This window comes from Pleuronectes platessa, chromosome 15 (assembly GCF_947347685.1).
Source record: "Pleuronectes platessa chromosome 15, fPlePla1.1, whole genome shotgun sequence".
Lineage (NCBI taxonomy): Eukaryota > Metazoa > Chordata > Actinopteri > Pleuronectiformes > Pleuronectidae > Pleuronectes > Pleuronectes platessa.
The window spans coordinates 23680519-23707246 of NC_070640.1; the positions used below are offsets into that span (position 1 = coordinate 23680519).

Here is a 26728-nt window from a genome sequence, read left to right on the forward strand (position 1 = left end):
GGATCCCTCACATGTGGCTCTCTCTGAGGTTTTTACATTCTTTTTACCCTGTTAAAAGTTTTTTCCTTACTCTTGTTGAGGGTCAAGGGCAGAGGATGTCACACCTTGGTAAAGCCCTATGGACAAACTGTGATTTGTGAATATGGGCTATACAAAGGATTTGATTGATTGATTATCTGTTTGACTCTCTGCACTGTTGCCAATTCAGACAATTGCTCAGCCTGCCCGCCGCTGTTTCCACTTCTCATAAACAGTCTATGCTTTGAGCTCCAGTTACATTCCAGAGTGATCATTGGCCTCTGATTAACAGATGTCACCTGCAGTTTCCTGTTGGATTCATCAGTCAGGTCTTTACTCGCTCTCACTTTTGAACTATGTATATGAAACACTATAACTACCACACCTTGAAATTGTCTCTACTAGCTGCTTGAATAAGGACAAGTGAAGGAAGACATTTTTTACTAATTCAGCTATATTAATACATACATATGCAAATTCAGGAATGTACAGATGGCAATGCCATGAAGTGTAAACTGGTCACTTGTTGCAGATTGTTACATTGCAAAGTAATAATGATGTCATCGAAAGTTTTTTGACAGCAGAATATAGCCTACGTATTGTAATAGGTGTTTCAATAACAGGACGCAGCAATACAAGTATCTTTCTCTAGTTTTAATTCAACCGTCTTTGGACGGGGCCAAGGGTTGGGTCACTGTGACAGACTTAACTCAGTGGCCCCCTGAGCCTTGGAAAACCAATGAATTTATGCTTAAACAAACTCCTCCTCACACAGGAGAAGAACGTTATCCAATCAGCTCTCAGCGCTATACTTGTCTGATCTTTCATTAAACATATCTAGATATAGAAATTCCCATTACAGTATTCACCAGTAATTTCCCTTGATTTTTAAATGCAGTTAAAAAAACATAATTACTAAGCAATATGAGGACAAAATACTTAAGAAAAAAAAAAGAGCATCTTTAGTAAGTAAATATTCACAAACTAGTCAAAGTCTCCCTTAATAAGTCACAAACAGCGGTGGTGCTCTCAGACAGTGTGGCAGCAAAGGCAGCTGCCTCCAGACAAAGACGGGAGCTGCCACAGCAGGTGCCCTAATGCAGCCTCGCAGCAGTGGGATTTCAAGCTTCAGTTCAATGCCACAAAACACAGGCAAAGCATTAACAGCATTTAGGGAGATCGGTACAAATACGACAAAGAAATGAGCCATATAAACGAGCTTGTTTCACAATACAAGTGGTGCTCAGAACAGTAACACGCTGATAAACATTCATAAACTACATATAAATCTTAGGGCATAAATACAAACAGCCGTGGCAACTGACAGCTGCCTAAAATCCCGGCAATTGCCTTTAGAAATCAGAGGCAGTTTCTGATGCCACCGGAAGTGCCTTTGCGACCTGCTGCTGCCACGATTTTAGCTTGCTGTCTCCCTTGTCTGTAGTCTACACAACACTTGGTGTAACCGTGGAGACGTGACGCAACCATGCGCAATATCGAGTAGTTCACCAGAGACTCAGGAGCAGAGATTCAGACAGAATCTGAATCTGATCTTTAGGCTTCCTTGCGCTTTATGCTGATTAGATCAGAACAGCGTATTTAGCCATAAACATATGATTCATACACACAAGCGGGGGAAATGTCTCGATCGAACCAGACTATAGGAAGAGGCCTTAACCCTTTGATCCACACGCTAGGCCAACCTCTTCGAATGCACAATGAGTGTTTCTTTGCTATATCTTTGAGATACATGTATTTTATCCTTTCACTTTCTAGGTATTCATTAAATATCTTGTTTTTTGATTACCAGAAATCATTTTTTTCCTTTCTTGCTTTATGAACAAACACACATTTTGTATTTCTACATCAATTCTACTCACATGGGGCCAAAATGACCCAGAGTATGTATACAATACGGAACACCTGCCACTGATTTCATACAGTTGAAACAGCAACTCCCTCAACCAAAACTCGGAATAGAACAGTATATACTAAATAGAGTAATGTAAATGGTAAATGGCTTTGTATTTATATAGAGCTTTTCTAGTCTAGCTGACCACTCAAAGCGCTTTACAATCACCCATTCACACACCCATTCATACAGTGCATCTATTTTCAGCACTTTGTTATTCTATGGGGGGCTAGGGTTAGGGTTACAGCCGCCCTTAATGTGAATTTGAAAATATTTGTGGTTTTGATTTTCTCATCCAGAATGTTAGTACCCTTCCAGATTCATGGCTGAAATGGTCATAAATATGCTGCATTAAGAAGGGGAGGGAAATGAGCATATTCTTGGCCTTGATTCTGATGACCTATTCCTAGACTATATGCTCTACAATTCCTTGGAATCAAGTTCTTGTAAATGAAGAAGGGTCCTTTGATGAAGGAGATTAATCTGATCAGTCTTTTGGGAGAAAACTCAGACAGTCTAATAGATTTGAGTAAAGATGGCTCTTCCTGGACAGAGCATCCCTCCACTTACGGAAGAGGAAGCAACATCCTAGTTCTGCCATGCATGAAATAACGTAGGAAAGTTTACTGGTCATTTTTTACCCATGTTTGATATAGATTTATTAGTGGCAAGGAAAATACTATTCATTAACAGGAATTTTAATTGATAATACATCTTATGTACATCATTAAAATGTTACCTTCACAGTCATTCTAAGGTAAAGATTTTATTTATTTTTCACCTTAATATGGCATCCCATAGTTTTTCTGAAGAACCCCCCAATGTTCTGAAGTCACATTTCAAAGAATAGAACCCATCCAATTTAAAACCTGAAACTAAACATAATTCAAAGATTTGAATCCCCTCAGATATAACATCATCTCTAATTACTGCAACCAATTTACCAACCATCATTAGAATCAATTATAAATGGCTTCTAATCCAATTAGGCTTGATTAAAGTCTTATCGACAAAAAGATGGACAGAGTCAAACAAAGGGTTTCAAGTTTATTAACAAGGCAGTGACATACAAAACTCTGAACGACTCACTGCGCCATGGAGTCAACTAAAAGCTTTTCCCAGTTGTGTCAAATGATGCAATAATGTGATCCCAGAACCCAATTTTATCTTTAAATTACACTCTTAAGCTTGTTGTGACTTGTGCTATAAGAGGGTTACTTTCTTAGAATACTTTCTCAGGAAGTAGCAGCTGAGGTGAGGGAATGTTTAGTCGACCTCCTCAATGGTAGGTCCGGATGATCCGGCGCCGGGAGCAGCACCACCGGCACCACCAGCTCCACCGAAGCCACCAGGCATGCCTTCTGGCATACCACCTGGCATACCACCGGCACTCTGGTACAGCTTAGTGATGATGGGGTTGCACACCTTCTCCAGCTCCTTCTGTTGATGCTCATATTCATCCCTTTCGGCAGTCTGCAAAACAAGGACTTTCAGTATTCTGACAAATGAAATCATTGAAAGAGTAAAAGAAAAGCAGAATATTTACCTGGTTCTTGTCAAGCCAGCTGATGACCTCGTTGCACTTGTCCAAGATCTTCTGCTTATCTTCCTCACTGATCTTGCCAGCGAGCTTCTCATCCTCCACAGTTGACTTCATGTTGAAAGCATATGACTCCACTCCATTCTTAGCAGACACCTTGTCACGCTGGACATCATCCTCTGACTTGTACTTCTCAGCCTCCTGGACCATGCGTTCAATGTCCTCCTTGCTGAGACGACCTGTCATCAAATAGGTAAGATTAGCATTCAATCATCTGATGTTGGGATAACCCTGCAGTTATTGGTGTGGCGCAGCATTCAATACCCTTGTCATTGGTGATAGTGATCTTGTTCTCCTTTCCAGTGCTCTTGTCAGCAGCAGAGACATTCATGATGCCGTTGGCATCAATATCAAATGTCACCTCGATCTGAGGAACACCACGGGGAGCAGGAGGGATGCCCGTCAGCTCAAACTTGCCCAGCAGGTTGTTGTCTCTGGTCATGGCCCGCTCTCCCTCATAAACCTGTTGGTGTGTTAGCAGACAATGTTAAACCAAGTTTGTCTACAGTTTATTCAAATGTATTAAGCTCAAACACTCATTGAAATAGATGTGCCTACCTGGATGAGCACACCAGGCTGGTTGTCAGAGTAGGTGGTAAAGGTCTGGGTCTGCTTAGTAGGGATGGTGGTGTTGCGTTTGATCAAGACAGTCATCACGCCTCCAGCAGTCTCAATACCCAGGGACAGAGGGGTGACATCCAGTAGCAGCAAGTCCTGCACATTCTCAGACTTGTCACCAGACAGGATGGCAGCCTGGACAGCTGTAAAGACAAAACATCAGTTTAACAATCAGAATGTGATATCAAGTTCGACACTTAGCTAAATAATGAGTGTCCATGACCGTCAGCTGCTAAAAATGTATGGATGTCAAATTCAAAAAACTAAGAAGTGTATCAATATGCTGTATACACTTACCAGCTCCATAAGCAACAGCTTCATCGGGATTGATACTCTTGTTGAGCTCCTTTCCATTGAAGAAATCCTGGAGCAGCTTCTGGATCTTGGGGATACGGGTGGAGCCACCGACCAGCACAATGTCATGGATCTGTCCTTTATCCATCTTTGCGTCACGAAGAGACTTCTCCACAGGGTCCAGCGTGCCACGGAAGAGGTCAGCATTGAGCTCCTCAAAGCGAGCCCTGGTGATGGAGGTGTAGAAATCAACTCCCTCATACAGGGAGTCGATTTCGATGCTGGCCTGGGTGCTGGAAGACAATGTGCGCTTTGCCCTCTCACAAGCGGTGCGCAGACGACGGACAGCTCTCTTGTTGTCGCTGATGTCTTTCTTGAACTTGCGCTTGAACTCAGCGATGAAGTGGTTGACCATGCGGTTGTCGAAATCTTCCCCACCAAGATGTGTATCTCCAGCGGTGGACTTGACCTCAAAGATGCCATCCTCGATGGTCAGGATGGACACGTCAAAGGTGCCACCGCCAAGATCAAAGATGAGAACGTTCCTTTCTGACCCAACCTGTAAAGGAATGGAAATTACCAACTCTATTCAACTACCCAAAACTAGTCGTTTTTATTTCAAACCATCAATATTGTATAAGTAATATATACTTTAAAGGTTAATATACCTTCTTGTCCAAACCATATGCAATAGCAGCAGCAGTTGGTTCATTGATGATACGCAAAACGTTGAGGCCGGAGATAGTGCCTGCATCCTTAGTTGCCTGGCGCTGGGAGTCATTGAAGTAGGCGGGCACTGTGACTACAGCATTGTTGACAGTCTGAAAGAAATAAAAACATTAGAATTCCACAGCAATCAAGTATCGTAGCTTTGTCTTCAAAAAATGTACTGGTAACCTACTTTTCCGAGGTAGGCTTCAGCAATCTCCTTCATCTTGGTCAGTACCATGGAAGAGATCTCCTCTGGGTAGAAGGACTTTGACTCACCCTTGTACTCAACTTGAACTTTGGGCCGAGTGCTGTCATTGATGACATTGAATGGCCAGTGCTTCATATCAGATTGTACAACTGCGTCATCAAACCTGCGGCCAATCAGCCTTTTGGCATCTGCAAAAATAAATACTTTCGTTAAATTCCAAAACAAATTTGAGAAAAGGTTGACTTCCATTACAGAAGCCCACTCAGACATCCAAGGAAGGATTTGGCCATCTTTGGTCTTTCAACCTCTGGAGGAAACTACGAATGGCGGGAAAATCGTCATCACAGTGAGGTGCTCTTTAACAAGTCTTGTGGAAACTGAGACTTGTATCATTCTTGGATACTATTAATATAGGAGCCAGTCATTTTGTTCTTTAGTTGTATTACTGTGAAGAGTTGCTCCACTTATAGCAGTTTTTTGTTACAAGAACGAAACAAGCTCACCTTTGATCAATACTACAATTTAACTCTTACCAAAGACTGTGTTGCAGGGGTTCATGGCAACCTGATTTTTCGCTGCATCCCCAATCAGCCTCTCGGAATCTGTGAAGGCCACATAGCTGGGTGTGGTCCTGTTGCCCTGGTCATTGGCAATGATCTCTACTTTCCCATGCTGGAACACACCAACACAGGAGTAGGTGGTCCCGAGATCGATACCGACTGCTGGTCCCTTAGACATGATTCCTGAAAAGAAAGGTGATTTGTCAATACCATGGGTTACAACTGAAAGGTAATTCATACAAAATTTTTAAAACGTTTTAAAAAAGAAACTTGTAAGTTGTACGCATAAGTGACCCGAAAATACAGCAATTCGAATTAATAAAACAACCATTCACCAGCATGAAATTGCAATAGGAATAGATTCATCATTTATACTAAATACGTGTGTTGAATACATTGCTATAATAGATACCATACAAAGAGTTATTGAATCAATGTACCCAAAGACTGAAAACGCTAAATTAATGACACTGCGTTCATTCTGCATGTAAGTGAAAGAGGCCTCAAGTTAACACTGCCATCGATCTCTCCGGAAACCGGCTTAACTTTAAAATTAATGAACTCACCACAAACCAAAAAGGGACAAATGTCGTGTTAAATCAGGCAGTCTAAACTGCGAGGTACTGTTTATTATTCAAATTAAAAGACGCAACGATGCGACAGAGGCCTTTGTACTGAAAGAGCAACCGGAAGTATGGTCATTCGCGTTGCCTTGACACCGGCTGTTCGAGAACATTCTCGAACGTCCCCCACCCCCACTCAGCTAAGTAGCTTCCGTTAGCTAGCCCACGCGTTAAGCTCGTGGTTACAGCCATTATACGTGCATCCTACACGTTATCTTCTGTAAGTTTGATCATCTGCATCGCCTGTTTGAAACAGTAATATAACAAGCAAACGTATTCTGGGCATTTGCGGTCATAAAACAGCGACCATGAATCAGAAGTATCAGTTGAAAACTACCTCCAATGATACAATCGACGGATATTAGTATTTCTTACATATATATTAACTCTGATAAAAAGACTTACCGATTGATTGAACCTCCGATGACTTTGGGGGATGTGCTGGCTGGAGTGCAGCAAGGCGGACTTGTCCTTGCCGGTTTGAGAAGTAAAGGAAGGACTGGAAGGAACCAGAACTTTATATATCCGGCAGAACAGCCAATCCCAGATCGAGTCTTCCTCTGCGGTCCACCAATGACGTTCGAATGACGCTCGGCTGCTCCATCCCATTTCCTGTTTCAGGTTCTGGGTTTCATAATCGCTTGTGAATGACCGCATGGTTCAACAGCCATGATTCAGGCTTACGACCCTGTCTCGTGTGATTTGATATCCATCAGATGTACATATGCTTTTAATTCGAAGAGAGTAAGTTTAAGAATGATTAGAAATGTGATGTAGACACATCGCGTGTATAGACGGGAGCTAACTGGGATATGTTGATCCCGTTGATATTTGAAAATGGAGAGACAAACCGGAAGGAAGCTACAGACATTTCATTCTCACTTGAAACAATGACTTTTTCAGTGAATGAATACGCTACGGCCCGACATCACAAATAGTATATTCGTGGCCTTACACATCACCATGCTATACCTTTCATTTGATCTCTGTCTCCATTGGCCCCCAATGTCACATGTGATAGGATGTATCTGATAGAATCAGAATTTAAAAAATTATAATGCTTGGGATATGACCTCACATACTGGCCCACACAAATAATCGTAAGCAACAGATAATATGCAAAAGCATTTGTCTAGGTTTCTCTTAAACATATTTGTCCAAATAAAAAGTTAAAATATATTTTATTTTTAGATGTAAACAAACTGTACACTATATACACAGTACATAACAATACTATAGTTGAAACAATGCGTCACCACAATCTTTTCGGTGAAAACATACACTCATTTTGACCAGTGGAGTAAAACAAAGACAATGCAGTATTTTACAGACTTTTATAGCTCTGTCTCCTTTATGTCACATTTGGCTGGAGATTGTGATGGGGGTTGAGGTTCAGAAGTCCTCTCCTGATTTACACTCTCTGTTGCTGACATGGCACCTGTGTTTGAAGGGATCACTGCTGGTTCTTCAACCACATACTTTGTGAATGCTGTGTTGAAGAGCCCTGCGAGGAAGAGGCAGAGAGAGAGGGCATGTCAAAGTCAGTGACTCATTGCAGGAAACGGTTACAGCCCTGATTGTGTGTCACCAGAAACTATTAACTACACAAAGCTGAATTAGTCATGTTGGTGTTTAAGGAGTGGAATTATTCACTGAAAGAAATGAGCTGAAGTTGGAAAGTCAGAATCTGTCCCATCAAATATTATTACAGTAAGACAACACAAAGTGTGTGGTGTGTGTAACCTATACATGTTTCATATATATGTTTATTTAATATTAGCTTCTTAATGTTTAATGTAATGAAATGACTGTGTTGAATGGAAGTCATCATTTCAGATTGGTTTCCTTAATTCAGCTGTCTCATACATTAATGTGGACACAAGGGATGTCAACACTGAGCAAACACTCCTAACTAGTCATGTTTTATAAACTTAATACATTTCCTGAAGCTAGAATTTGCAATTGACAGCAATCAAATGATCATTTCTTTATCCACAAAGCTTGTCCTGAGACCAGGAAGAATTCAAGTCCCTATGTGATGAATTATCAGTGTACCTCTTCGCCTTTGTCCCTTAGAGTTCTTCTCCTCTTGGCTTGATTTCGATTTGCTACTCTCCTCTGAAGGATTTGAGTCCTCATTCTCTGTAACAAAGAAAACTGTCATAATAAATCAATTCGTTAGAAAAATAAAGTGCATTGCTTTGCGGTCTAATAAGAGGTGTGCAAAGAGAAAGTCTATTTATAATTGATATCATATTTTATATATTTCTGGACAGCCATGAAGCAGAGGAAAACCAGCAATAAGGATTTGCTTCATAAATTGACTAATGCCCAGACTAAACCTCTGTCTAACAGCAGCTTCAGTCTGATCTTGTTGTTGATAATATGTCAGACAGAAAGTGGAAATAAGATCTGCTCACCTCTCTTCCAGGTGATGTGCGCTCTCCTCAGCTTGATAGCAAAAAATGTGACCACGATCAGGAGACAGACAATCAGGCATGACACCAGAAAGACCAATAATGAGGATCTGCCTTGACTTCCTGTCTGCATCCGTGGGTCATTTGTGCTCCCTGGAAATGAAGAGAATGTTGGCAGTTTTTCACCAAAACCTTACATCATCACGTTTAGAGCCTATTACAATTTTTTTTTATGTATACAACCCTATAGATAATTATGCCATCATTACGTGTAGAGTCAGCAATGCAGACAGTACTGTAAGCAATGTAAAGTTACCTGGTGTGTTTCTCCCTGTGCTGTTGTAGGATGTGATCTCCTCTGTTGCTTCAGACACAGATTTCCAGCCTTTAGAGAGTAATGAGGAAGGACGAGACAAAAATTAACACAGCCTCCAATAAGCTGCTGCAGCCCAACTCAACCTCCACTTAAGGCAACAACCCTATTGTAGTTTTTCAGAGTTACCACTAGATGGCATAAAACAGACGGCTTTTAAGAGCATGGACTGTAAATACAGTTTGGTTAAGAGTAATTTTACGTATAATATTTCAATGCAGTACACTGGATAAGTGTGAGTTGTGCTCTGTTTTGCATGGATCAGATGAATAACTGAATGTTATTTCTGGGAACAGTAAGTTTCAGAGTTAGTTTATAAATCAGCATTGAATCACCTCTGGCCAACTGTTCTTCAGATTCAAATGAAAGAAAATTAAGCACCAAGCATTTTTTTTCGTAAAACTTGAATATATCAAATCAGAGATGATGCTCTGTGAACTGTACATCATGGAAGTGATCTTCACCTTTGTGTGAAGCCTCACAGTTCCATCCTCAGAGTGTATGAATACATCTGACACTACAGTGTGACACTTCACTGTCACCGGAAACAGAACTACAGTGGGGTGTTAGGAAACCAAATGAAACCCTCTGCGCAAGCTGAGATCTCTATCATTTCCATCCCCCAAGCTGTGGGTTGCAGTATAAAGGAAACTAAGTTAAGGTTGAGTTATTCCGGGCACTATTCAGATTTCCAATTTGCAAAGCATTAGGTTTCTTCAATATATTTATTGTTACTATTAGATTTTAGCAAACATATCAAATTACACATTTTTTCAGGCAGGATCCTCAACCTTATCACAATGTATTTTCATATTGGTTTTAAAGACCATTTTGCAAGGTACTGAACATTAAAACAATCTAACGATGTCTCTAAAGGCAGACCGTCGAGACATTGTTATTGTTAAGGATATTATATTGCCGCACACCCCTACAGTCATATACAAGTGACAACAATTTGGCTCACCAGTAGTGCTGAGATGTGAGCCTGTAACAGGGTTTATAAGAGACCGGCTGGATGCTGAAACCGTCTGTGGCTCCCTGGAAGGAAACGGGTGATTGGAGGAGACAGCTGATAACTGGATAGAGCTCTCTGATGGAGGCCCATTCACATATGTGGTTGTGAGGTGGACTCTTGATGTGGTCTCATGTCTGGACCCACTGGTTGTTGTCGGGGCCTCTGCTGACCCTGGAGCTGTAGGTGAACTAGTCGTAGTTGTGCGTTGGAACTTTCTTGCTGTCAATCACAGAGAGGGGGTTCATACTGTTACTGAGCAGAAACAGTAAATTCAATCATAGAAACTCAAATACAAAATCCACATAGACAAAACAAACTACGAAGCTGTTATTTCAATCCAATTACATGAAACAGACTATCTGCATCTTACAGAAAGAGGAAATTACATCAATTATATATTCATGTTGTTGGTCAACTTTCACAGACAGTGTCATGAAGAAACGTGTGGAAAAAACTCCTCATCTTCACACTTTCACTGTTCCACTAAAGCTGCTCTAGACATGAACTGAACTGTATTGTGCGTGTTGTGAGTTTACCAGTTAACTACTGGTAAACTCCAAAATACAATTTTCTGGGTTTACCTGCAGGTCTTGTCTGAAAACCTACACACCTCTCCCTTTTTTCAGAAGTAATTAAACTGAACAAGTGTGGGCCAATACATGGCCCAATTACAGTCAGGTTCTCTGGGGGTCAATATTGGACATGGAATCGGTAGTCTAGTTTGAATGAATGGCTAAGGTTCCAGTCAGTAAAACAGGAGCAGGCTAAGTTTCAGTTTGTACTCACTGTTTTGTCCAATTTTGACAAAGTTCATCAGAGGTGGTGAGAGCAGAGCCGGATGGCGAACGAGGCATTTCACAGTCACTCTCTTATTCTCTGGCTGAACATGTAACATATCCATGGACACATATGTTTTGTCTTCATGATAGACTTGGGCATGACCTGTTGGATAGGACTGATGTGATTATGCACTTGAAGACTCATCTTCATATGACATTGCTGAGAAATTGGGCCAAAATTAAAATTTATACCTTAAACCGCTCATGTATGACATTCAAAATGAAACAAAAAATATATTGGTAGCGGTAGGTGTTAGCAACTCACCCCTAATCTCAGGCCCCCGGCCTACTTTCCAGGAGATCTGTGGAGGATAGTGGTTCCCGTCAGCAGTGCATTTAATGACAAGCTGTCCTTCATGCTCTGCCACTTTCATTCTAGGATAACCTTTAAAAGAATCATGCACAAAAAGTGACGTTACTACAATATTTTGACAATATAATTATGGTGGGGTTATATCTTAAAAATAATATTATCTGTAATTGCAGCAGAGCACATACCTAACACTGTCACCTCCACTATCTTCTCTTTTGTGTGGTGGTCATAGTGAGAGCATGTGTAGTTGCCACCATCTTTGACCGTGATGTAGGAAATACTGATGGAGAATTCGGATTCCGACAGTCTGTCGATTCTGTAACGCTTGTCCTTTAAAGCTGGAGGCAAGGTAGAGGAAATCAAACAACATTCAACCACCAGCTAATTTATGTTGCTGCTAATACCTGTGCTGCTATATGTCATCCTCACCTTTATTGCGATTGAAAAACATAATGTATCCTTTTGGGTTCCTCCACTCCACAGTGGTCTTGTGAGGATTACTAATGGGGCAGCTTAAGTTGAGAGTCTGACCTTTCATCACAGTCACACGCTCCAACAGTGCAAGTGAAACTGCAATTAAATGAATAGGAACATTGATGTCTGGAAATTCACACTGAGAATAAAGAATCATCTCTACAGCACAGATTGATATTATCTACAACATTTCAACAGTGGAGAAACTTCTGCTGGAATTAAAAACTGATGAAAACAAAAACAACAATAGGAATTGATTGAAATTAAGCTAGTGAAAGTGAGTTTCTCTCCCTGGCTCACAGAGGTCACCAAAGTCCAAACCCCGCCTCTCACAGTTTGACTCATCTATACCTCTCTGAGCCACACTGTGTCTGTGTGTGTGTGTGTGTGTGTGTGTGTGTGTGTGTGTGTGTGTGTGTGTGTGTGTGTTTGTGTGTGTGTGTGTGTGAATGTATGTGGTTGGGGGGGAGGAAAGTGTTCTCGACTGCACTGCATCTGCAAAAGAAGCAAATCCCCCCTCACCCGTCCCACATCGAATTCGTGTCTTTGACAGGAAGTAACATGGTCAGTCAAAATATACACTTGCTGTGGGCTGCTCACGGGGGCTTTTAGTTACTTCCTTTCCTATGACGAGGCTTTTGGAAAACACATTTGTGGGGGCATGTTGGAAAACCCGCAGTGGGCTCATCAGAGGTCATCAAGATTGGAACAATGCAGGAAAATAAAATAAATATAATTTATACACATGATGGTTACTGAATGATAAAAGAGTTTTCCTTGAAAATGTATTCAATGTGTTACTTATTTTTAAAGCCTGATTCAAAGAGGTTATACACACAATACGATATAGTGTGTAGAATAAAGACATCACATAAAAGGAAGTGATGTACAATTGTATTTACTCTCTGACACTCGTAATAACTGACGAAATCAAAATCTTAACTCGTTCAAATCTAATACTTAACAGCTTAAGACAACAATGACTCCTGTTGTAGACAAATTCATACGCATGATTTGTCTGGGCCTCAGGCATCAGAATTTGGAATCACAAAAAACAACCAAATACTCTTACTAGACACTTACATATAAAGATGTCTATCTACATTTATGAAGAGTTCATAAGCACCACATCACATCCGGCAGGTTCATGATCTGCTGTTTTTATTACCATCATTGAGTTTACCATCATATTTCATTATTGTTAACTGCTTTTCATATCAAACAATACCAGTCAACGAGTAGTGAAAGTAAAATACTCACCCTGTACGAGGAGCATGAAGACGGTGAGCAGCAGCTTCACTTCCATATCTGTCACTCACTAACAACGACTCTGTCGTGTTTCCTCATTATTTGATGCATTTGTACTCTGCTGAGGGACCTTCCGTGACGTAACAGCTCTGTGGTTTCCACTAACTTACTTATTTAGGGATACTCATGTGATAATTCTACAGTGAAAGCAAAAGCTGAACAGCTCAATTTCCATTGTTTATAAGCTCTTTCTGAAATTGTAGGTATATAGTCTGCCTGATAATTGTATGATGCTTATAGAGTATACTCAAGTATTTAGGCTGCATCACTGTTAAATGTATTAAATTGATTACAAGTTATGCTTTGTATTTATTTTAATAAGTTTCGAGTTAACTGTCCTGGTCATTTGCTTCTACCTCACAATGAGGAAATCCCTGGAACTTTCCTCTCTCTCTCTCTCTCTCTCCCTCTCTCTCTCTCTCTCTCTCTCTCTCTCTCTCTCTCTCTCTCTCTCTTTCTCTCTCTGTTTTACAGTTTACCAGGCTTTAGCCAATCAGAGGTAGAGTGACTCAAATGGAACTCGAGGATTGAGCCAGAATGTACTGGAAGCTCCCTGATGTTCTGCAAGCTGATTGGCTCACAAGCCATGGGGAAGCTTCATACAGAAGCGAGGCTGGCATCTTAAGCCTGTGTTCATCTTCTGGAGGAGAGCCAGACTGCAGCAGTCGAGGCCACAGATTCATCCAGGTAGGATGTCTTTCTATAGACTGATGCCTATGAAGATTTGTCCAAACCTTATGTTTATAATTCTGCTTCTTAAGGCCAAATATCACAGTGTGGCCTATATTTTACTGTGGTACAAAGTTTACCGTGACATAATTTCTTTCTATTAAATTATATTCTTATAATATTATTAGGATGCATGAGTAAGAGCACACTTACTTATTATTTCATATGCATTCATGTACGTCAGTCAATCACAAATAATATAGAATTTAAAAGTTGGTCAATTGAATGAATGTATGAGCAATAATGTTACTTTGTGAAAACTCAGTTTGACCAATCTAAAAGCTTGGCACATAAATGCAGAATTGCTTCATTACTAGAGCAGGCCAGCATTGCCTTTAGGCCACAAGCTGTGGGAGAGGTGTCTCCCCCTGATGGTCCAGGGTTAGGGTTAGGGTCAGCAGTTTAACTTGAGCTACATCGTGATGCTGCAGAATGCCACTCACTGTCCTGCATGCTGCACAGTCCTGCCTTGCACATCAATATTACTTTAAAAACTCTCTATGCACCAAGGGGGGATACAATTAGGCATTGTGCACCATGCTCTGTGAAGACTTTGCACACAGACTTCTCTCAACTTTGCCCGAAGCCCCTTGGTACTTTTTCTTTTCATAATATATTGTGTTTCCAAGGGCTACAGATGGCTGCCTTCCACTAACATCTGATCCAAGGCAAACATCAGGACAACAGGATAGTATATAACAGTGCATTACGTCTGTCACCCTGAAGGTGGCAGCGGCTAAATGTTTTAAGGTTCAAAAAGGCAGATTTTCTGTCATTAAATTATCTTTAGGTTAGGGTGACTACTTCATATTTGATATGAAAAACAAAAAACTTTAGAAAGTAATTAATATAGGTCCTGTTCACCGAGTGTTACCGTCCCCTGCTGGAATACCATTATGATTTGTTTTACTTCACAGAGTAATCATGTCTAAGGGACCAGCGGTTGGTATCGATCTCGGGACCACCTACTCCTGTGTTGGTGTGTTCCAGCATGGAAAGGTTGAGATCATTGCCAATGACCAGGGCAACAGGACCACACCCAGTTATGTGGCCTTCACAGATACAGAGAGGCTGATTGGAGATGCAGCCAAAAATCAGGTTGCCATGAACCCCACCAACACGGTCTTTGGTAAGGCTAGTGCAGGATATGTGATATGAAATATTAATTGATCGCAGTGATCTCATGTTGATCTCATATCATTAGATGTGAAAATGTAAAATTAACTAGAGCTATCTGAACAACAGCAAAAATATGAACAGTATTTATTTCCATTGTTTCCTTGGCATTGCAGATGCTAAACGTTTAATTGGCAGACGATTTGAGGATCCAGTGGTTCAGTCTGACATGAAGCATTGGCCATTCGATATTATTAGTGATAGTGGACGCCCCAAAGTGGAGGTTGAATACAAAGGGGAAACCAAAACCTTCTACCCAGAAGAAATCTCTTCCATGGTGCTGACAAAGATGAAGGAGATTGCTTAAGCTAACCTCGGAGAGGTGAATTAAAAAAATGTTGAGTAATAACAACCCTGCCACAGTGTTACTTAACACTTCACTCCATTTCTTTTCAGTCTGTGTCAAATGCTGTTGTTACAGTACCTGCACACTTTAATGACTCGCAACGTCAAGCAACCAAGGATGCTGGAACTATCTCTGGTTTAAATGTGTTAAGAATCATAAATGAGCCTACTGCAGCAGCTATCGCTTATGATTTGGTCAAGAAGGTAAGATTTAAATTAGTTGTCAAGGTATAATGATTGACATAGATCCTCCATAGTCATGCTCACTCTTTCTCCCAGGTTGGGTTAGAAGGAACGTTCCTCATCTTCGATCTTGGCGGTGGCACCTTTGACGTGTCCATCTTGACCATCGAGGATGGCATCTTTGAGGTCAAGTCCACCGCTGGAGATACACATCTGGGTGGGGAAAATTTCGACAACCGATTGGTGAGCCACTTAATCGCTGAGTTCAAGCGCAAGTTCAAGAAAGACATCAGCGACAACAAGAGAGCTGTCCGTCGTCTGCGCAGAGTCGTCATCAAGACTAGAAAAGCGCTATATAAATACAAAACCATTTACCATTTACACCTCCATCATCAGGGCTCGCTTTGAGAAGCTCAATGCTGACCTCTTCCGTGGCACGCTGGACCCTGTGGAGAAGTCACATCGTGATGTCAAGATGGATAAAGGACAGATCCATGACATTGTGCTGGTCGGTGGCTCCACCCGTATCCCCAAGATCCAGAAGCTGCTCCAGGATTTCTTCAATGGAAAGGAGCTCCGCAAGAGTATCAATCCCGATGAAGCTGTGGCCTGTGGAGCTGGTAAGTGTATACAGCATATTGATACACTTCTTAGTTTTTTGGACTTGGACCGTGATATCAACATTTTTTAGCAGCTGACGGTCATGGACACTCATTATCTAGCTAAGTGTCGAACTTGATATCACATTCTGATCGTTAATCTGATGTTTTGTCTTTACAGCTGTCCAGGCTGCCATCCTGTCTGGTGACAAGTCTGAGAATGTGCAGGACCTGCTGCTTCTGGATGTCACCCCTCTGTCCCTGGGTATTGAGACTGCTGGAGGCGTGATGACTGTCTTGATCAAACGCAACACCACCATCCCTACTAAGCAGACCCAGACCTTTACCACCTACTCTGACAACCAGCCTGGTGTGCTCATCCAGGTCAGGATGCTTGTGGATAGTATTGAGGTGTTTGTCTTATACATAGTAGCAGATGTCACATCCAGTATATTTCTGAGATGTTTAATTGACTTGAGTGAGCTGTACACGGCTGTAGCACACCATGGTGATATTTATTTTTGCCACTCATGGTTTCCACTAGAGATCACCCCGACCTCACTGGGATATCTGAGCAAACACGATTTTAACATTGTCTGCTAACACACCAACAGGTTTATGAGGGTGCGCGTGCCATGACCAGAGACAACAACCTGTTGGGCAAGTGTGAGCTGACAGGCATCCCTCCTGCTCCCCTTGGTGTTCCCCAGATCGAGGTGACATTTGATATTGATGCCAACGAAATCCTTAATGTGTCTGCTGTCGAAAAGAGCACTTGAAAGGAGAACAAGATCACTATCACCAATGACAAGGGTATTAAATGCTGCTTCACACCAATAACTGCAGGGTTATCCCAACATCAGATGATTGAATGCTAATCTTACCTATTTGATGACAGGTCGTCTCAGCAAGGAGGACATTGAACGCATGGTCCAGGAGGCTGAGAAGTACAAGTCAGAGGATGATGTCCAGCGTGACAAGGTGTCTGCTAAGAATGGAGTGGAGTCATATGCTTTCAACATGAAGTCAACTGTGGAGGATGAGAAGCTCGCTGGCAAGATCAGTGAGGAAGATAAGCAGAAGATCTTGGACAAGTGCAACGAGGTCATCAGCTGGCTTGACAAGAACCAGGTAAGGATTGATGGATTGGCAGTACAGGTATTGACATGGATATAGTATTCTGTTAAATGGCGTCATTTAGTAGGATGTCAAATGTGTAGATTAAAGTATAATTCCACAGTATTACATCTGCTAAACCACTGACATTGTATTCATATAATAAGATAATGATGACTTAATGTGCAATCACTAGTGTTTTGTATAATGCAAATTTCCATGTGACAGCCTCAGGACATTCATTTCTCTCCAGGGAAGCCAATGTTAGAAAACAGCAGGTGATCCTCTGGAGGAGTCACAGCAAGCGTGTGTGTTGTGATGTTTCCAACACGTGACAGACGTAGAAATTACCAATTTCTTTTAGAATACAAACATTTCAATCGGCACCACACACATAAAAAAAACACAGACAAAAACGTCAGGAGAGCTTTTGGTGATAAGGGCCAATGCCAATGTGCTGTTAAGTAAAACATGTGATCTCACCAGAGGAATTAATATTATTACATCCTGCCTCTGCTTGCTTCACCACCCCTCACCTGAACGCTCTGCTCTATTATGTGTGTGAGAGGTACACTCCGGAGGTCCTGTCTGAAAACATCTGACTAGAGCTTTTAGTGAACTGAAAGTTCTAACTGCCAAGTAATTTCTATACTCAAAAGGAAAATATATGAATTTATTTTTTTGTACTAGATTGCAGAAAAGGAAGAATATGAACATCAGCAACAGGAAAGCCTGTAACCCCATTATCACCAAGCTGTACCAGAGTGCTGGGGGCATTCCAGGTGGGATGCCTGGCTGAATACCAGGCAGCTTCCCTGGCACTGGTGGCGCTCCTACCAGCGGTGGATCCATTGGACCAACCATTGTGGAAGTTGATTAGTCCTTCATACCGCTTAGTAGATAAGCAGGAATCAACAATACGAGAACTCTACTAAGTGAAGCCAGATTCATGAGTGATGAAGTGGTCTTCCAGCATAAATTGCATGTGCATTCTATGACAGGTTTGTGAGCAGATTAATAAATAATGACTGAAGCTTGGAATCTGTTGTGTGCTCTCTCTCTCTCTCTCTCTATATATATATATATGAAAATGCATACTTCTACTGTGGACACTTTCCTGTGAAGAAGCATCACTGATCTAAATTATTATTATTATTATTATTATTATTATAGTAGAATATATTAAGAGTTGAGACAAATTATGAGCTGGGATATCTGCATTTATGTTTTCAGCAGTTGATGAGCACTGCTTTGATAAAACATTTTAAGGTCTAACAACACTATTAAATAAAATAAACCAGATTAAAGAAATTAAATAATCAGTCCAAGACGGATGTTTCTAACGTTGGCTTAGCTGCAGTCTTCTTCTGCTTCTTCTTCTTGGAGAGAATGCATCATACTGCACTAAATTATACGTATATTCTATCACATGTTAACAAACAATTGCAATCAGTTATAACTGTCTATAATTTAATTGTATCTCATGCCATTTCGTAGTACTTTTTGCTGCCCTTTACGATATATGAAACTGAAGCAAACATACTATATACACTTGATATAGAAAAAGCCTCCTTTGATGTATAAGTTAACTATGCAGCAACTTAAATTGAAAGTTTAATTAAAACCCTGTTCTCTCACTGCCCCTGCACTCAGACCTCTCTACAGGCAGACAACAGGCCGATGCATATGTTGTAATAGCTTGCACACTAGTTGTAATCTTTAGGATTAACTTTTCTCCGGATTTCAATTTGTTTCAAACAATTCTGAGGCAACACAGCGTAGAATGTGTGAAACAACAGTGTCCCCCTCACACAGGAGAGATAGAGTCAGGGACCTAAAAAACAAGTGGCTGCAAATCACACAATAACCTCAATTGATCTCAATGTTTTTAACCTCTGTATTAATAACAAAAGTATAACTGACAAATAATCACGTTCCAACCAACACATTTCCACTGATCAACTTAGCTACAAACACAATGAGCTGAAAGTGTAAAAGGTGTAAATTGAAGTGGAGGAAGAACACAGCTGTAGCACTTTGGGGTCAGAGAAGATGGAGCTCATCCATGCCTCACAAAGACAAACTGCAGGTCTCCGGATGAAAACAAAAAAAAGCCTGGGTGTATTCGCTCTGTGCCAGAAGGCAGCAGGATATTTATTTGAACATCACATAATCCATACCACAATTTAGCACGTTTTGTAGCAGCAATGCGAAAATAAAAAAAACCTCCCCCAAGAATTGGTCCATTTTGAGAACGGGATTCCCCCCTTCTTGTTGCCGAGGTCTTCATTATCCCCAGCCTGTAGAGAGCGCCTCCATTTCCCACACCAACAACACAACAGTGGCTACACAGCAGTCTATGAATAGTCCCGATGAGAAGCGAGTGGATGTTTACAACGAAGAAACAGCAACACCACACATTGCCCCCTGTTTGGAAGGTTGTTCGTCCATAAGCAGAAAAACAAACACTGCTATTGAAATCAGCCGGTTCCCAGCTGAGCCTTTGGCCCCGAATGACTTCGAGGCCAGCGGGGAGTCTTTACTTGCTCTTGGCCGGTTTCTCCGTCTTCTTGGGGAGCAGGACAGCCTGGATGTTGGGCAGCACGCCTCCCTGCGCGATGGTCACACCTCCCAGCAGCTTGTTGAGCTCCTCGTCGTTGCGCACGGCCAGCTGGAGGTGCCGTGGGATGATCCTGGTCTTCTTGTTGTCCCTGGCAGCGTTTCCGGCCAGCTCCAGAATCTCAGCTGTCAAATACTCCAGCACGGCAGCCAAATACACCGGAGCCCCGGCCCCGACGCGCTCCGCATAGTTGCCTTTGCGCAGTAGCCTGTGGACGCGACCCACCGGGAACTGGAGTCCCGCCCGAGAGGAGCGAGACTTGGCCTTTGCTCGGGCTTTGCCTCCGGTTTTCCCTCTACCAGACATGATGGTTTAAATATGGTTGTTGATGATAAAACAGTGTCAGGATAATGGCGTTTATGCGAGCACAGCTCTGCACGTATTTAAAAAAAATCAGGAAATCTATAGAGCTTTTCCGATTGGAGGAGTTAAACTGAAACATATGAACCAATGGCTCAGCGCATTTTCCGTTATAGTCTGTCCTCCGATCAGAAGTGATCCAATGGCAGAGAAGGAATGGCACACACTCATTTGAACGGCTATGTTATAAGTACAGGATGGCGATGGGGCGACAGCCAGCGACGCGTTCCTTCCTGGCTCTCCAGTGACATGAGTAAAGAAAAAATCCTGATCCTGCAAAATCAGAACCCTCTGCCTAACACCAGGTTCACTCAGCACGCGGAAGCGCCGCGGCGCACAGCGCAAAGGAAAGCCATGCGCCTCCTATCCGCCCCCCTGTTAAACATGTGTGCGGTTCACATGGGCTGCGATGCACCGCGCCAGGGGCACCGATGGTTTCGGCGTCGAGTCGATCTTTTCTCCAAAAAGTCCGTGACCGAAACCGAGACAGGAAGCGCCGCAGGAGCCGGCAGGAGAGCTCCGCTATTTACGTGCACAACGTGCTGAAGCAGGTGCATCCAGACACGGGGATATCCAAGACCATGGGCATCATGAACTGAGAGAAGCTTCGCGGCTGGCGCGCTACAACAAGCCCTCCAACATCACCTCCAGGGAGATCCAAATTGTTGTCCTCCGGCTGCTGCCCGGCGAGCAGAGCAAGCACCCCGTGCCCGATTTTTGACATGTTTGCATTGAACAGGTAACTCTTTGTTCCTCTCTGCTGCTTGCTCCCCAGATGCGGCAAATTTCAAAAGTTTTTGTCTGCGAAGCGGGGTGCATCAACAACAGATCTCCGAGTCTTTCAAATGACGTCATTTTATCTTAATAAACAACATGAAATTCATGGGATTTGTTCTGTAAATTATTATATGAATATTATTGTTTTATTTTATACATTTTTTATACATTTTTTTAATATTAACAGAGCTGCCAACTTTTCAAAAAACCTTGGAGTGAGATTTTGTCAGGGGTGACCAAAATATAGCCGCGCAAGCAGAAACACAAGTTGCAAACACAAAAATCAAATGAGAGATTTATTACAAAACGTCACATCAGCGGCGGTGTGTCTTTAGCCGCCGCCGCCGCCACCCCCCGCCCTGGACGATATAGCGAACCTCGTCCGCGGCGGACCTCTTGTCAGGGGGGGCGTGGCGGCGCCGGCCCACACTGCCTTCGCGATTGACATATTGGCCACTTGTAAGAAATCACATTTTTTTTGGGGCGTGAGAAATTGGATGTGTGTCACACGCCGAAAGCGTGAGAGTTGGCAGCTCTGTATTAATATTTTTTTCTATACGAGAGGTACCGGATCAGCCCAAATAAGTCCCGGAACACGGGCAGGCCAAAACCAAGAGGTGCCGGATCCTGCACATCCGACACAAATTAACCCCTGGTCCTGACACCAAGATATCAGGGCTCTGACCTCCTCTCTGTAGACCTTCTCATTGTCGCCAGTGATCAGGCCTATGACAGTGGTGTCATCAGCAAACTTGACGATGGTGTTGGAGCTGTGGCCACGCAGTCATGCGTGAATAGGGAGTACAGGAGAGGACTGAGCACGCAGCCCTGGGGGGCACCGGTGTTGAGAGTCAGGGTGGAGGTTGTGGTGCTGCCGATCCGCACCGCCTGTGGTCTGCCCGTCAGGAAGTTCAGGATCGATGTGGGGATAGTATGCAGGCGTGCACTGGACTTCTCTCCATCCTGGGAGAGGGATCCCTCACACTTTGCTCTCTCTGAGGGTTTTTTTTTCTTTTCCCCCTGTTAAAAGGTTTATTTTTAGTAGTTTTTCTTTACTCTGGTTGAGGGTTTAGGACAGAGGATGTCGCACATTGTTAAGGCCCAATGAGACAAATAGTGATTAGTGATGCCAATAAATCGATCAAATTTGATGTGTGTAGCCTGTAAACCAAATCCCAATTTGTCTCATAGGAATCCACAAGGTGCAACATCCCTCAGCACGAGAGGAAAAATTACCCCAAAAACACTTCACAGAGAGAGGGGTAGAAACCTGAGAATCACATGTGAGGGATCCATCTCCCATGACGGACAGAAGTACAATAGATGTGTGTATGTCAATGCAATTACATTATAAAAAAACATTCAGGAGAAATGGAGAGATGTATCAAAGAAAATGCCTGACAGAGATGAAGGGAGCCGCATTGACAATTGTAATATCGTATCACCACAATAGGCTAGTATATGTGAGTAGGCATATTGTGTATCTAATTGCAATCAGAATCCATGATGTGGCCACAGTCACAGTCCTGGATGTATAATGATAAAGCAAAAAGACTGTAAATAATGATAAATAATACAGAATCCAAATAAAAAACTTTCCATATGACACAGTGGGTAGCCATGGCTCTACTGATTGTGTCTTTATGCAATTCCCCTCAAAAAATTACAATTTACTGCATTGAAATGACTTGAGTTTAACTACTCTGTGTTGACACAGTAAACCCAAGTCATAACTGACAGATTGGGTCTGTTAGTAGAATTAAACACATATATGGCAAAGGCCTTCAGACAGGTATGGTTAGAAATCCAATGGCAATGCTTTCTTTACTGGTCCATCACTTCAGATCGTTCTTTAGTTTGACTTTTAGTCAATAATTTTTCTGAGCAGTTGTTTTCCAGATGAGACTTGCAGGCAATACAACATTACACTCAATAAAATGTACAGACATCTTATATCCTTGAAGTCCTTTTGTAGCCAGTGAAGAAGCATAATGTGATGAGATTTAATTTCAAGTATTGTTAATTGCATTCAGTAGATCTTGGTCACGTGATTAAGCACAAGGGTGATATTAATTTATGTATAAAATAAACATCCAAAGCGGAATAGAGTGGCCATGACACTATGCTGATGTAGTTACTGTGACACACAATGAAAGGAGCAGCTTCAATCATGGATGAACTGGATATTAAGGCCCTTGGATAATGGGAACAGAAATGAAAGAGTGGATGGGAATAAACCTTAATGGCTGATAAAGAACAAAAAACAGGTTCAAGTTCCCAGTCATAGTTGAAGGTGTGTGTTACTTGTGTGTCAGATGACGGTGATGTCACCTTCCAAAAATGAATAAAACGTTACGATGCAAACATACAAATTTGTTGGAAAGAAAGTTATTCTCAGCATAGATAAATCCAATATGTGCAACTGAACTAGACGCAGAACCAGATCTGACTGAATCTAACCTGAGTCATGAGAGAAGAATTCATATTTCACACTAACATCCATACCTGGTGCAAACCTTTGCAGCCAAGATTAAGAAAAAATAGATCTCCAGAGCTCCCCTTTGGGTACTAACCCACTCAGATACACTTAGCGCTGCTGACGGGACACCTGCTCCATGCAGAGCTCAGTGTAAGATCATCTCCCCTCCATTGGTCAGCTCAGGCTTCAGGGTTCCTGTAGGGGATCTGGGGGGATTTGTGTTACAGGTGACAGTTGTAGGAGGTTTTGTTTGGCAGGGTGTGCCTTTCCCTCCAACTCTGCGATGGTGTGCAGGAGACCTCATTTCGGAACAAAGGCAGGTAGCCCCCGGCAGAAGTGAGGGAATATAACAACAAAAAAAACATACTAGTTCAGTGAACAGGATTCATATAATGGCCTATTTTGGGTGCTCTTGCTTAAATGTTATATGTCTTCAGGATGTTGCCTTAAGTTCTCGTGGATATTAAAAACATTTTTTTGTAGTTTTCCCTGTATTTTGTGTATGATTTAGCTGAAAGTTGAATAATAAGTAGTTTGTAAAATTATATTTTATTTAGAAAAAAATGCAAATAACCATATTTTCAAATCAACATTAAATAATAAGTTGAAATAAACATATTAAGAGCAGCATCAATGAGCTTGTGTAAATTCAACTTTAAAGGTTTTCCTGCAGATCCCTAGATTTGCTTTAACTGGAATCCAGATGGGAGGAGATTTAGGGCACATAAAGACACTTTACTTAGAAAAATGACTGCAGATGAGGTCATTGCTGAAATGACAAGTTTAATTTATAGGTACTTGACGAGACTAAAGACATATCATAGAGGCCACTCTGTTGTTCCATGTCTGAAAGATGATCTGGATGTAGGACCCCCCCAGCTTGTGTTGCTCTCTTCCCTGTCGTCTCTGTGGGCATCCTGTCATCTCCTTTGAGCCAGAAAGGAGGTCAGTATAAATGTTGAACAAGCTCACACAGACAACACATAGTGAGGGAAAGAGGTGGATGCAACATCCACACAAGGTAAGGGGAAACTCTCCTCATCTCTGTGAACAATAAAGTCTGTTTAAATATTAATATAGGTTTAAAGAAATAATGACAAAATAGTTTTCCTACCAGCTATAACTTCTATTAGAATTTGATTGATTAGACAGCCACTGTTGCCTATCACTCTATGTTCCTTCTTATTTCTTGGTTACTTGTCTCATCTCAGTGTAAGCTCTGTCCAATGATTGAAAAAACATAATTTCATTAACAAGGTTTTGAGACAGTGACATCAAAACCTATTTACTGTATCCTGTTTAATTATACGGTTCTGATGCATTCTTTAGTTCCTCTGTTTAAGGACTGTATTTGCATTATTTCAGTTTAGTCTTTCCCAGTCTGTAATATTTAGTAATTAAATATTCACTGGATTAATAGACTGAAGTACACTTTTACTTTAACCCTTTGATACACAAGCTATGCAAACCCCTTCTAAGGCACAACATGGGTCAAAAATGACCCGTATTGACCTACAAAGTTATTTCATGCACAGCATGAGTGTTTCTTTGATATATTTTTGGAAATCAATTTATTTCATCATTTAATATTCAAAGTATTCATTAAGTAGCTTGTTTTTGATTACCATAAATCATTATTTTAATTTTATCTTTCTCAATTTATGAACAAAAATATTGTTTGTATTTTTACATCAAGTTTACACACATGGGTCAAAAATGACCCTATGGAGTTTTAATAGTAAATATCTTTGCCACAAATTTATTTCATCATTCAGAATTCCAGAAGTTTACATACCTGGGTCAAAAATGACCCAGTTATGCAAGTGTGAATTGATTGGAACCTTTGATTTGTAAATGTTTGTAGTTAGGAACATGTTTACTGTGGACAACTTTTCATATGCCACACTTGTCAGAACTACTTGTTCTGACAAGTAGACTATGTTCAGTTATCTTTTCACAGGATATCAAACACTTTCTTAGGTAAAACAATTGTAAAATAAGACTTACAAGATCAGATGTGCAAAAGCAGCCCGTTACGTTCTGACAAGTAGTTCTGACAAGTGTGGCATATGAAAAGTTTTCCACAGTAAATATGTTCCTAACTACAAACATTTACATATCATAGGTTCCTATGAAATTCCCACTCGCATAAATGGGTCATTTTTGACCCATGTATTGTGTGTAAACTTGTTGTAATAATACAAAAACTATTTTAGTTCAAAAATGAAGACAGAGAAAATGAAAATAATGATTTGTGGTAATCAAAAACAAGTCATTTTGATTAATACTTTGTAATATTAAATGATTAAATAAATAGATTTTAAAAGATATAGCATAGCAGCACAGCCATGCATGAAATAACATGTGAAATGAATATGGGTCATTTTTGACCCATGTTGTGCCTTAGAAGGGTAGTGATACAAAAATGATTTTTATTAAAAAAGTAAAAAAGGACAAATGAAAATAAGAATTTGTAATGATCAAAAACAAGTTAATTGAGGAATTCCTGGAATTCTGAATGATGAAATCATTTTATTGCAAAGATATTTATAATTAAAACTCCATCGGGTCACTTTTGACCCATGTTGTGTATCAAAGGGTTAACCGAATGATTCCATTTCATTTATTTTTATACACATCAGAGCTTCTCCACTATATTATAGAATCAGTAGGCTATTCCGATTCCATTGCTTTCATTTCACTACATTTATCTGACAGCAGTGGTTACTGGATAATTTTCAGATCAAGACTTGATGCAAAATCTTAACACGAAACATAATTTATGAATATAGTATTATGCAAAGTTATGTCATCCCTTATATAAAGAAAGAAATTGTTAGCGAGTCTTCGAGAAGCATTTCCCCCTGTTTATGGTGAGATTATCAAATATTTTACAAAAATGTTATAATGTTTAAGCTTCTCACAACCCCCAGATTTATTCTGTGATACTTGTCGGGACACAACCCCTGGGTTGGAATCACTGGACAGAACTACTTTAATGTGTAAATAAATAGTTTAAACTAGCTGCACCTTGAGCAGAGACAGATACAATGATGTGTCA

At 41.1% G+C, this 26728-nt stretch overlaps 3 protein-coding genes, 1 non-coding gene and 1 pseudogene across 5 annotated transcripts; 1 reads left to right on the forward strand and 4 right to left on the reverse strand.

The window, feature by feature from the left end:
* Nucleotides 1–2964: 2964 nt before the first annotated feature.
* Nucleotides 2965–7109, reverse strand: LOC128457477 (heat shock cognate 70 kDa protein). Its single transcript, XM_053442177.1, has 9 exons — nucleotides 6950–7109; nucleotides 5895–6104; nucleotides 5344–5549; nucleotides 5111–5263; nucleotides 4446–5001; nucleotides 4089–4291; nucleotides 3795–3993; nucleotides 3477–3709; nucleotides 2965–3403 (listed from the first exon to the last, which is right to left on the reverse strand). The coding sequence occupies exons 2-9, from the start codon at nucleotides 6097–6099 to the stop codon at nucleotides 3197–3199; spliced, it is 1962 nt and encodes a 653-aa protein (XP_053298152.1). The 5' UTR covers nucleotides 6100–6104; nucleotides 6950–7109; the 3' UTR covers nucleotides 2965–3196.
* LOC128457679 (small nucleolar RNA SNORD14) lies at nucleotides 5620–5711 on the reverse strand. The gene has a single exon (XR_008341964.1). It is a non-coding gene; the product is annotated as a small nucleolar RNA SNORD14 (small nucleolar RNA).
* LOC128457478 (heat shock cognate 71 kDa protein-like) lies at nucleotides 5909–17122 on the forward strand (annotated as a pseudogene).
* Nucleotides 7709–13379, reverse strand: LOC128457479 (cytotoxic and regulatory T-cell molecule). 2 transcript variants are annotated; one of them, XM_053442180.1, is made up of 10 exons: nucleotides 13236–13379; nucleotides 11931–12071; nucleotides 11687–11839; nucleotides 11454–11573; nucleotides 11136–11291; nucleotides 10299–10568; nucleotides 9278–9346; nucleotides 8965–9114; nucleotides 8600–8686; nucleotides 7709–8048 (listed from the first exon to the last, which is right to left on the reverse strand). In XM_053442180.1, exons 1-10 carry the CDS (start codon nucleotides 13279–13281, stop codon nucleotides 7879–7881), a joined length of 1362 nt encoding a protein of 453 aa, XP_053298155.1. In that variant the 5' UTR covers nucleotides 13282–13379; the 3' UTR covers nucleotides 7709–7878. The 2 variants fall into 2 exon arrangements, with proteins under 2 accessions (XP_053298155.1, XP_053298154.1); XM_053442179.1 differs by having other exon boundaries at nucleotides 8600–8701.
* A 1909-nt stretch (nucleotides 17123–19031) lies between the features above and the next one.
* Nucleotides 19032–20706, reverse strand: LOC128457480 (histone H2A). Its single transcript, XM_053442181.1, has one exon. It carries the CDS (start codon nucleotides 20355–20357, stop codon nucleotides 19971–19973), a length of 387 nt encoding a protein of 128 aa, XP_053298156.1. The 5' UTR covers nucleotides 20358–20706; the 3' UTR covers nucleotides 19032–19970.
* Between the last annotated feature and the right edge of the window lie 6022 nt (nucleotides 20707–26728).

Bases quoted from the DNA above. Each gene is read 5' to 3' on its own strand.
- LOC128457477 (XM_053442177.1), bottom strand. From the start codon at position 6,099: ATGTCTAAGGGACCAGCAGTCGGTATCGATCTCGGGACCACCTACTCC. The intron at 5,550-5,894 runs GTAAGAGTTAAA...TTATTTTTGCAG, and splicing joins CCCCTGCAACACAGTCTTTG to ATGCCAAAAGGCTGATTGGC. The intron at 3,710-3,794 runs GTATTGAATGCT...ATTTGATGACAG, and splicing joins CACTATCACCAATGACAAGG to GTCGTCTCAGCAAGGAGGAC.
- LOC128457479 (XM_053442179.1), bottom strand. From the start codon at position 13,281: ATGGAAGTGAAGCTGCTGCTCACCGTCTTCATGCTCCTCGTACAGG. The intron at 11,840-11,930 runs GTGAGGATGACA...CCTTGCCTCCAG, and splicing joins GTTTTTCAATCGCAATAAAG to CTTTAAAGGACAAGCGTTAC. The intron at 10,569-11,135 runs GTGAGTACAAAC...TGTGATTGACAG, and splicing joins TGTCAAAATTGGACAAAACA to CAAGAAAGTTCCAACGCACA.
- LOC128457480 (XM_053442181.1), bottom strand. From the start codon at position 20,357: ATGTCTGGTAGAGGGAAAACCGGAGGCAAAGCCCGAGCAAAGGCCAAG.